The sequence below is a fragment of the Pleurodeles waltl genome, chromosome 5 (assembly GCF_031143425.1).
Source record: "Pleurodeles waltl isolate 20211129_DDA chromosome 5, aPleWal1.hap1.20221129, whole genome shotgun sequence".
Taxonomy (NCBI): Eukaryota; Metazoa; Chordata; class Amphibia; order Caudata; family Salamandridae; genus Pleurodeles; species Pleurodeles waltl.
Window position 1 is genome coordinate 1,187,251,486 of NC_090444.1, and position 12,288 is coordinate 1,187,263,773.

General features: G+C 41.1%; 1 protein-coding gene across 3 annotated transcripts in view; it reads left to right on the forward strand.

Annotated features, from left to right (window-relative positions):
- The window catches only part of CRYBG1 (crystallin beta-gamma domain containing 1), a 785,716-nt gene that overhangs the window by 173,707 nt on the left and 599,721 nt on the right, over positions 1 to 12,288 (forward strand). For 2 of the 3 annotated variants that reach the window (XM_069235429.1, XM_069235431.1), the window contains exon 2: positions 5,479 to 5,499. The exons of the other annotated variant lie outside the window; for it this stretch is intronic. In XM_069235429.1, the coding sequence (XP_069091530.1) occupies positions 5,479 to 5,499 (21 nt within the window). The remainder of the gene's footprint in view (positions 1 to 5,478; positions 5,500 to 12,288) is intronic. 3 annotated transcript variants of the gene reach the window in all.

Here is a 12,288-nt window from a genome sequence, read left to right on the forward strand (position 1 = left end):
TTTTTGTTAAATTATTTGATATAGCTCCACAGTCCAGGTTTTAAATACCACAGGAGAAAGCCTAGATAAACAAAGTTGTAGTTTATGCCTTCTCAAAAGCTATTGAAGTAACAAGACTCTAAGATTCCAGTTTTTTAGGGTGGCAGGGCCACTAAAATGAGGGGAAAATTGAACAACATTTTTTATTCCAATGGGAGACATGCTAGATAAATGCACAGTAGACTGGAAATCCACTGGTCCTCAATTAATGCTAACATATATTTTATTCTCTCTGAATGGGAACTACAATATAGGGAAAGAAAAAACCATCATAGTCAGACATGTCGAAGCAATTCAGGGGGGTGAGTGAAGGAAGATGGGGTTGCAGTGCTTAATTTGTGCTTGCTGATTCCCGTGCTGAGCACCAGCACTTATTTTTGAGGGCCGGCGCTTATTCTTCTGCCCCAAGCATTTACTGTGAGCAAAAGACACATATGGGAAAGACGGAGGAAGAGGTAAACGAAAAAGCTTCACAATGGGAGAAAGCAGAAAGCTGCAGAAGTGAGCTGAAGGGACAGGGAGCGGCTTTAAATGGACTGAAGAGGCCCGGGATTGCTTCAGGATTATGCTGCCTTAGTATTCCGTGTTCCCAAATTTAATTGCAGCAGCCATGTGTTTAAGAGGACGGCTTTGAGCACCAGCATGTTTTTATTCACAAATTAAGCACTGGGGGGTTGCCAATAGGAGATTGATTGCCAGATTAATGTTAGTTTGAAATGACTATACACTGATTAACTTACTGAGAAACGTTGCTTATCTTGTACATTTAGCTCTGTTTTAGTGAATATTTGAAGTGACAAGGTCTTTAATGTACTTTCGAATATGAAGCAAACAAGAGTGGTTGAATCATTGGATGTTAATGACAGTAATTTTATATTTCTTACTGTATCGTGAGTATAGGTTTACGTCAACTGAAACACAACATAATTATAATTGATACAAATAGCATTAACTAAATAGTTCATTAATTAAATTTAACAGGAATTATTGAATACAAAGAACAATTTAAAGCAATTCAAAGGGGTTACATGTTTGATGTAAAGTGTAAAATACAGAATAAATGCACCACGCAAGAAACATACAGGCTTTTCCACAGGCTAAAAAGATGGTTGGGAGGCACTGTAGCTGTTGTGTATACAATCCAGTTAATAGTTGACCCCAGCTCCAACCATGAGGTCAGTATGTTTAAGGGGAAGAAGAGGCATTTTTTAAAAATCATTTTATATTGTTTGAACATTAGTTATTAAAACAGGCCTACCCCAGTGCTACCTTGGAAGCCACCTTAACTTCTGATTCTTTTGTTTTATTTATTTCCATGAGGGCCTTTCCATCATGGGTTAACTATATAAACCTTAAGGAGGCAAGCATTCTTTTGCAGAGGTACCCTGTACACCCTTTCTTGGTACATGCATAAACAGTTAGTAAAGGTATGGGAGGGGTCAACAATATGAGAGTCTGGAGTATCGTTGAGGTATATTTCTATCTTGCGTCCAACTGATGGACAACTCAATCCCTGCAGGACACCAGTGGACAAGATGGCACCAGTGGAGATGTAGAGGCCGGACTTCCTTTGCAATCTGTTGGAACTTGTTAAATTGTAAATGGAGGCGGTACCATAGCTACGTTTAACTATTTAATAGGTTCTATGAGAAGGCATTGTGCAGAAGTCAAGATGCACCAGTGGAGTCCAAGTCCTTTGTTGATCGGCCAGGGTGTCATCCCAAAACTCCAAATAGACCTCTTCTGTTCCATATTTTCGTCTCACTGCATTGAAGTTAGCCTGTTTACTTTTGAAGGTAATTCTCAAGTTTACGAGTTTAAGAACTATGAGTTTATAACTTGAGAAGTCATTTAAATGACACTTGCATCACTTTGGCCTTCCTATTGAGTGAGTGTTCTTTGTACTGTACTCCATTTTGACGAAAAAGTAACACAAACATTTATTATATTATCTTTATACATTCTTCACATGTTTAGTTGGAATCATTAGCATATTGAAAGGTACTTTTTGTTTGCTGTGCACATTTAAACTTGGTTTTCATGAGATCCATACTTTCAAAATTATACAAAATGTCATCTTTTGTTGGTCAATAGATGTGACAGTGTTATCTTTTTATAATTTATAAGATTTACTTGGATATAAGCTTAGTGTTCTTAAGTGAGTTATACTTAGGAATAATATTTCATGAGTGGGCTCTGTGCGCGGCACGTTGTTATTTGTTGTTTTATTTTATGATTTATATTACATGTCAAGTTATTCATTTTTAAGTTATGTTTTACTTTTTTGTTATAGGTCATGTTAAGCAATATGTCACGCTTTATGATGTTTATCTGCTTTATGTTATGTTAAATATGTGTTGGTGTTAGATATTTTTGTTCTGTCTTATTTATAAATTTTTTAGTGTTAAAAGATATATGTATGGTTGGCCATTATTTAGTGTACATTTTTGTTAAAGGTTAGTGCTTGTGCTACCTTTCCTTAGGATGGTGATATAATAAAATTAGCTTAGTCATTCAAAACCTTCAGTAAAGTTTCAGACATTTGGCAACTCCACAGTTTACTTTTACATTTTCACTTACGTGTCATATCATACTATTGTAATGTAGACAGCATAGCCTGGTCAGACGTTCTTCAAAATGCATGCAAGAGAATTCAGTTATGAAATCGGAAACCTTTGATTAATAAATTGACTCGAACAATTGTTCCACACACTCCGAATCTTGCCATAAGAGTAATTTGAAGTGCTTTAAAAAGGGCGTGCCTCTTCATGTGCTGTAGACATTAAAAAATTATAAGCATTTTAAAAAAGTTAATATGTTTCACATTTACTATTTTCCTGTAAAACCCATCTAAATCTGAACAGGTAATTACAAAGAAATTGATCTTCTGGCTAACATACCCACATTTATTTCTACTTGTTAACAACTGCTTATAGCTTGGTGCCAAAGAGACACATTTCTTTTCATTGGTTTTCTTCCCAAGCACAATCTTAGTTTTTTTTCTGTTTGCTGTGGAATTATCGTCTTCTGTTTTATATCTTAAAATCAATGATTAGCCAGTCTAAGGCTGCATATGCTACGTTTTGTTCCCCCCATAAAGGCACTGCTCATGTCTTTAATGAGGGACAGTTTCTAAATGGTGGTAAATGTGAATTCACATTTTGAAATTTCAATTTTCTTACCTTTCTTTATAATGGATTTAACATAACATGTTCTGTCTTCCATTTAAGTTTCTAAGCACCATACTTTTTTGGTGTGTTTTTAGGCAACGATTTAACTGTAAATATTATAGTACATTAATTGGATCATATTTCAGGTTTGACTGTACAGCCAAGCAGAGAGCAGCGTTACAATAACTCATCCCTCCGCCTGAACATCTGGTCACATAATCCATCTGGACAAATTTTTTAGGGTGGAGTCATTTTTGCCTGCTTTTCCATTTGAGCACTGGACAGAAATGAAACTGTTGTGCAGAAAACCTGGGTGCTGCTCCAGGGGCATAAGGCCTGTTGGTATCGTCCCCAGAGCTTGTGTGGACCCCAAGGACCCTCAACCAAACCTCCTCCCATTTGCCCAAGCCTCAACAGATATGTGGGACAATGCTGGTGCCCTCTTCAAATACTAATCGGATCTGGGAAATTCCTGTGCTGGGTCAAATTATGGGAATACGTTTCTGTGCTGGAGTTGCAACCTGTAAAATAGGATTACAGTGCCAAATCAAGGCAGGTAGCAGGACAGCATCAGCAGCTGGCAATGAAAATGTGTTGAAAGTGAGGTTGATTCAACAGACTACCTGTCATCAATGACAACCACTATGTAATTGGCAGCATAGTGCCACCTATCAGTGTCACAGTTACTTTCATGTGGTATTGCTTAAAGGAACACATAATGGCAGGATTCAGGTATTTTATTAATACAATTTCCAGGCTTAGCATCACGTTTTTTTAGTTTAAGAGCACCACTCAATTATCATAAAAGCATCATCCTTTAAATTCAATTTGAAACATTCTATTTTAACCTAATGGTATATATACAATATATTCTCACCATGTCAAATTTATTTGTATATTTATCAATACTGGGTTCATTGATCCATGAAAATTCAACAAATTATGTGGTTTTCAGAATGTCGAACATACAAATAATCTTCACTGAATATCATTACTAATTTTTCCTCACACAGTTTAATTGTGGTTTTCCACAAAAACGTGTTAGATTTGGTTAGTCCATAAAGCCAGCCCTAATATTCGTATTCTGTTCATATAATTTATGTCTGACTTTTGATGAGTTATATTAATTAAAATGTATTTGTTTGAGGTTTAAAATTAATTATTTGGAAAATGCTAGTTTTTATTTTCACATTTACATCCGTCAAAAGACACCAACCCCCCATCAACATGTACATTAAGGGGCTCATTACGAGTTTGATGGTCCCAACGCGGGACCACCAAACTCGCGAAGAGGATGCCCCCGCAAGGACAGTGGCCTCCCCCTTGCCCTATTACAAGGTTTCTGCCGACCTGACCTGGCTGAGGTGGAAACCTTGAAATGGAGCGTTCCTGACAGTCTGACCGGCTGGAACAGTGCTACAAAATATCACTTAGCTCCCTTGAAGGAGCTGGAGGCTATCTCGTAGGACATGGAATGTGCAAAGCAGGCAGTGCACATTCCAAGGGTGCTGGTCAGGGGGGAGGGCTGCAATGCCTATGCCTTGGGCATGGGCATTGCAGGGGACCCCCTGTGGCCCCCTGCACTTGTTCTCCGCCAGCCTTTTCATGGTGGTGAAACCGCCATGAAAGGGCTGGCGGAGAACAAGGTTGTAATCAGCAGGGTGGCGCTGAGTTCAGCACCGCCCTGGCTAATTGGAACCAAGACCGTTGTCTCCCCATCAGGTTCTAGGATGCTGGTGGAGACGGCGATTGGATGGCGGTCCGAATGCCAAACTCATAATGTGGAGGTCGGGCCGCCACAGCGTCTTGTGACCACCAGCCTCATAAAGAAGCCCCACATATTTTTGCAAGGTTATGTATTATTCCGTATATCTAAGTATTCTGCTTCAATATAATCATATTGTTTGTTTCTCTAAATTGTGCCCAAAGCTATCTTTATAAATCTCAATAGTTTGTCACTGCACCTATCACAAGTCTATATGAAAACTCGTATTGAGGTGCATCTTGTAATACTTGAAACCCTCTGTTTTACTCAGGTTTACTTAATATAAACAATGAATGTTCTTGGAATGTCATCCAATACTCATGTGACTGTCAACAAATTCAGAAAATGCCATAGTTAACCACTGACCTCAAACCAGTAGCAAATACAACTGATATTTATTTCTGATTAATAGGTTTCTCTTGTAAATGAGTTGTGTAGCAAACTATAAAATGGAGAGCTGCTACTGATCATCTTTCTTTACCTCTTTGATCTTTTTTTGAACAGCCACCCAGTCTCCTACCACAAGTAAGTAACCTTATGTTGTAATCACATATACTAAATCAACTTTAAAATTTCCAAATTTGGTGGACACTAATGTTGATTATCAAAACAATAAATACCCATTGATTGACACGCGTCCATATCCATACCTTAAACAGAAATACTGATTTCTTAGATTTTTTGTTCTTTTCACTTTAATTGTAATACAGCACCAAATAACACTAAGAAAGTGGCCTCATTTTGAACCTCTGAGCTATTCCATTTCTCCCAGGTTTACTCGCTCTACATAAGTCCTTAAATTTAAAGAAGATTCTCAGTCTTGCATAATTAATGTACATAATAAATTAGGAAACTGTATTGTTTATAGCCATGATTTCCTTACCTTACATACACTGGCTTGCTTTCAGTTTTAAATAATAAAAGCAATAAATTGTCATCATCTTCGAAATGTCTCTTGGTTCTGCTGTTTTTACTCCAAACACAGATCTGCACTCAATATTTACGAGTAAGCAGTCCTAACTGTATAAAAATACGTTTGCTGCATCAATTTTCAATTACTTAAAAAAAAAAAAAAATGCATTTATTGAGTTTTCACATTGAAGAAAGAATACCTAAAACAGCAAAATGTACTCATATGGGGAGGTTGGGGAGAGGACATGGCTCAAGAAAGAGTGTGAGTTACATTTGGTTCAAACAGCAGTCTGTGTTATCAACAAGGCAATACAACAAGGAACAATAACATATGGGGGAACTAAAACTGGGTTGGGGCAAGGGGTAGGAACGGAGGCAAATACTGCGGGAAAATCCAAAAATGTATATGTGGAGGGTGCATGATGTAACGTTGCAAGGCTAGTGCATAGTGGAGTAGTCGACTGGTGATAAGGTGGAGTGTTTCAGATGAGGGGCATGATGTTGCAAAAGGCTGGAGGGGGATATGAAGAAGTGGGAAGAAACATGAGCAAAAAAGGTCTCAGATTGAGGGCATCTGCATGTGAGAGTCTGGGGGCATCGCTGTGAGATGTACAAAATGTGTTAATAAGGTATCCCATGCAGGTGAGATGGGATGCCAGCGAATGTGTCATACCTCTTCATAGCAGAGAGCTGTGCGCTCCGAGGTACCCCATTTCTTCATCACGCCCTGCCACGTTTCCAAGGACTGAGCAATGGAGGCCTTCCAATGTAATGTAATAGTTCTTTTGGCCATTAACTGGGCTAGAATAGCAAAGTGGGTGCGGACAATATGTTGTTTCCTGCATTTAAAGAAATGCCAAGGGCTCAAGCCTTCCTGGAGTTCAGGTCTGTGTGCTTGGTAACTGCCTGCAAGGTGTTTTGTATACCTTGCCTGTAGGCATGAAGTGTAGGACACGACCACAGCATATGTTGAAGATTAGCGTCACTTGACTGACATCTCAGGCAAGTTAGAGTTACCGTCAGAAAGTGCCTATTGATTTGCATGGGGGATAGATATGCCCCGTGTAAAATTTGAAAATGTATGTTCTTAAACTTTGCATTTCTCAAACCAGTGTGTGGAAAGGCCACATCATGTCATTCAGCACCCTCCCAATGTTGTCCTCCCATTTGGCACAAAGGGGACTCAGTGAAATACCAGTATGGTCACGAATCGCCTTATACAGCCAGGTGATCAGTTGTCATCCCTCCCCCATGGTAAGCATTGTTTGTAACATGACATAGACTGGGGGTTCCTCGTCCCTAGCCGGACACAACTTAAAACAGGTGTTGTGAAGTTGTCGATATGTAAGAAACTGTCTAGTGGGGAGGCCAAAGTCATCCTGGCTGTTGTGTGAAAGAAAAGAGATGGCCCTCAGAGAATAAGTATCTAGCTGTGGGAATAGAACATTATTGCCAAGTGTGTAAAGTTCTGACAGAGTATATGCCAGGGTATTTTGGAAGGCCTACTAGGGGGAAGCCCGGGGCATATGGATGGACATGGTGCATGAGGACGCCAACCCTGTAAATACATTTGAAAGCAATGCTGACTTGGAGTGAGAGAGGAGGGTCCGGAGTCAACTGTGGGAGTAGAAGGCCTCTAATCATGGTGGGAGTGAGGAGTGGGGAATTGTGGCAGGTTTCACCCAGATTCTGTCGGCTATACACCTGGTTTCCTATTGAAGTTGAGCTGCCAGAAAATACGCTTCAAAAAAAGGGAGACTGCCCTTACCCGCGGGTAATTGGAGCTTCCGGAAAGCTATTCGGCAGCAGACGTTCCCCCCAAAAATATTGATAATCAGGGAGTCAAGGTTGTGAAAGAAACTGCGGGGGTAATCACCGGAAGGTTAGTAAAGTAGTACAGAAGAGGGGCAGGATCACCATATTTGATAGCGCAATCCTCACCATAGTGGCTAGGGAAAGTTTGGGTCATAAGGGTACTAAAGATTTTAACGACGGTAACACAGGATGCAGATTTCCATTAAAAAGATCAGCTAGAGAGTTTTATATGCAGATTCCCAAATATCGAATTGCTGCCAAATGAGAGGGGCGTTGTCTATGGTGATGCCCTGGGGGCCAGATTATCATGTAGTGGGTAAATGGAAAGCTTGCTTCAGTTGACCTTCAGGTCAGATATTCTAGCAAATGATTGCAGTGTAGGCCAGAAGGCGACTGCCAATGCCCATCTGAGTAAGCAAGTGGAAGAGGTAAGTCTAGTACACGGAGTCAAACGCCTTCTCCAAGTCCAATACCAGGAACACTAAAAAGGGATACTGATCCCATACCTGGTCCTGAACATGGAGAAAGACACCATAGGTTGTGGGAAGTGCTGCGCTATGGGACAAACCTATTTTGGTCTGGGTGGATAAGATCCAGTAGGATCTGGGCGTATCTAGCAGGCAGTATTTTCCAAGGAATTTCATAATCCATTCCTAGGACAGCAATCAGTTAGCAAGAGGCTGCATCAATAGCGTCATGGTGAGGCTTAGGGAGAGAGATCATTATTCACTTCCTTAAGGAGGATGGCTGTTCTTCCAGTCAAAGGGCCTTGTTGTACATATCAGCTAAATGGGGGGTAAAGAACCTCGGCGTACGCACTGTAATATTTTATTGGGAATCTGTCAAGCCCAAAGGTTTTGTTCCTAACGAAGTCCTAAATCACCTGCTTAACGTCTGTTGATGTTAAGACTGTGTGACTTGTGTGGTTGCATCAATGCTTGGTATGGGGAGATGGTCAAGAAATGGCTCAGTAGTGCCCCCAGAGTTTACACGGGGCACTCCCTACATCTGGGTACAATAGTTATGAAATTCTAATGTAAGTCGTACTCCCACCCCTCTTGAATGCAAATACCGTAAGTGACAACCTTGAAGGCATCCCACTCTAGAAGATTATTAGAGGCAGTGCCAGTGATTTCTGTGACAAAGTTATGGATATGGGTTCTCTGGGAGTCTTGAAATATTGGGTCTTCCAGGCAGTCAACTTGGGATGGGAGGGATCCCTCATTGTAGGTCCATGATATGGGTATCGTGATCAAAGACTACTTGGCCCAAATAATCCACAGTCTGGAAAGAAGGTGCAAGCATGTAGGAGCACATTATGCGGTCTAGGCGCACAAATGGGTCATGAGGTATGGAATAAAAGGAGTATACTCTAGTTGTAGGGTTGAAGGTCTTCAGACATCTACCAAAGCCCACTGTTGTGCCCAATAGATTAAATGGTCTGCCTTGGTGTAAGGGGGGGAGCTCAGCAGTGGTGGGTGAGAGCAATCTTATTGTAGGTTGAGGACGCACTTGTAATCACCCCTGCAGGATCCGTGCCAAGTGGGTCTTTTGAGCTAGTTGGGCTGAGAGTTTTGTCCATAAGGTATCTTGATCAACGTTGGGGGCATATATGCTCGGAGTAAGATAGGAAGGCCGTTGAGGTGGGCTTCAAGGAGGACATATCGCCCTTCTTTGTTAATTATAGTACTTGGAAGGGGTCCCAGGTCGAATCCAAATGAGCAAACATCTGGCATATCCTGAGTACATGGTGGCACCACGCCATCGTTTTTGAAGTCTGGGTAGTTCTGAGAGAGTCATGTGACTCTCCTGGAGGGAAACGATACCGGGTGGTGCAATTTGAGATAGGAGCAAGTTGAGTATTGTTTGGGTGCAGAGTGCACGCCCTTAACAAAGAGGGTGAGGAATCTAGTGAAAGTCATGGGTGTCATTTTGTGAGTAGTGGCGACACTGTAGCCAGGAAGTCATCTGTGTGCTGAGCATGGTCTACCATTTGTCACATCTGTGCCTCTGTAATAGTAGTGGCATATCAGTGTTTTATGTCTCAGTGGCATGTAATCCAGACTAGGTAAAGGGTAGAGATGGGAATGGAGCAAAGAACAAAGAGGGCCTACCACAGCATGCAGAATGCCCAAGCTGGGTGCTGATGAGAATTAACCATATTGAGTGGGGGGGCCATGATGGAAAGCAGGAGTGGCATGGCTTTTCTGCCCTATTAGTGCAAGGTCAATGATGCATGACCCGGCGGGGTGCATATTTTGTAATGTGGGAACACCCAATGTGCCATGTCAGCGCTTAGGCAGGGGAGAACATGGTGGGTAGAGCTGGGCTCAATTTAGACATTAATAAATAATTAACATTGTAATAACAATGTGTAGAAGAAGAGAGTAGGTGCTTCAGATTGAGGTGTCAACAGTGGTAGAGCCAGGAAGGTCTGCTTGGAGGCTGTAGAGGAGTCCGAGTCTCCAAATGGACCAAGATATTGAGACCACTGCCCATGTCTGAGGGGTCAGTCTCCGTGCCCAGATGTGAAGCAGCCTCAAGTGCCTGGTGGCAGTTCTCAGTTATCTGCCCCAGTCCAATGGGTGTTAGTGTGGAGGATTTCAGTAGCAAGGGAGAGGGGTCCCCTCTCAATCGATTTCTCAGTTTCCATTTTGGTCGAGGTGGTCTGGCAGTTTTGTTACTCAGTTGCGGCATGGAGTTTTCAAAGTAACTATCTATCCATTTTCATACCCTTTTGGGGTCAGCGAAGAAGTGGGTCTCGCCTTGGTGAATAATCTTAAACCTAGCAGGATATAGCATGGAGTATTGGACTCCAACGTGCAGTTGCCATACAGAATGTTAGTGAAAATCCACAAAGTTCTACCTTTGTGAGTGTTCCGTGAATTTTGCAGGCCCCATTACATCCCTTGGACATTTGTCTAACATCCTTTTGCCTCCGATACAAGCTAACAACCGTGGGAAATTCTTCATTCGTGTGACTTTTCTTTACAGCTATAAGTATCCTTGATGGTGGAACAATCTGCAGATCCAGGTCCTCTGACTCGAGGTTTTGTGTTTCGGACTGCAAGTTCAAATTCTGTGCATCTAAGTGACACTCGGGTGTGCAGAATGATTTGTGAGTAGAGCCCCATCAGTCCTAGCTAAGAGGTTCTCTATCGTATATCTGTAATAGATAAGCATGTTTCAAGTTAGTCTGTGAGTTGCAGTGCTCCACGTCTGCAAAGAGTGCTGGTCATTTTTTAATGTGCTTTTAAAAGCTTATTTGCTAATTACACTTAACTCTTTGGCAATCAGTTTGTTCATCCCGTCAGCAGGCAGCACCCTTACTTAAATGTTTTGAACACTGATTATTTGTTTGTCTTGGAATTAAAGTCATACAAACAAGCAGTGAGTTAATGCCCTTCCAATTTCATTTGATCAGATTTCACCATTTTCAACAGAAGTAAAACGAATATATTAGCAAGGGGTCTGAGATAAACTGTGGTTTAACCATCTCATCAGACCATAATATTTACAATAAATGAACTGGGGGATAAAGAAATATGTACCTTACTCTAAAGCGTTTAGCTCCTTTGGATTTAATCTGTGATTTATGTTTTGACTTCTGTTGACATCTTTTGTATAATTCTACCTCCTCAAACCCTAAAAAAATATAGACATGCCAGAGGAGGTAAGCATCGGTAGAGAAGGGGCAAACCAATGAATGTCAGTAGGTATTGTTTTGTAAAACACCAAAAAGATATAGCACACTAGTTTAAAAAATGCTAAAACCTTTTATATGTAATCAATCCAAGCTTCTGAATTCGAAGCACACCAGAGAGCCTAGCTGTTTTGTAGACTTCGGTATGTTACAATACAGCTTAATTTTCTTACAAATATTCTGACGTTATGGTTATGCTTTAAGGAAGGATAAACCAAAATATGGGTGCATGAGCTTTCTCAGAGTTGGGATCTGCTCCTTCCTTGCCTCAGTAAAGAAGCTGCTTTAAAGTATTAGATGCGGTGAGACATTCTCCTTCTGTCTCTTAGTGGGGACTGTATCATGGGAATGGAGGAGGTTTTGGGAGTGAGGCCAGGAGTGTAGCCTACGAGTCATGGTTTGCTGGTGCACTAAGAGCGATTGTCCACTGGTGCCGGCAGCAGGTCATCACCTCAGTTACAAGGGCAATCCTTTAAGCATACCACCGACTGCTCCTTTTTAGACACTGTCCTTCTACCACTACCACTACCAGCCGGCTGAGGGAGTTTAACAGAAGCTTTCTAGCTAGGAAGGCAGTTGCCTTTCGATGTAGCTGAAATAGGCTGTATGGCTATATAGTGCATGCCTTTACCATGCATGTCTCTACCATAAATATTTTACAATGCAGATGTCTTTACCATACATTAATTTACCAAGCAATGGAGGTATAGTTAAGGTAAGTTTACCCCCTACAGGCCTAAAAATCCATAAAATTGTTACTAGACCTGCAGGTAGGGTTAACTTGAATAATCTACTCAACCTAACTGTAATGTACTTGACCTGTAAATGTGTCTCAAATGTTGTGATCCTAGGCAAATGTTTTATTTTACAGTCGCCTTTTCCTT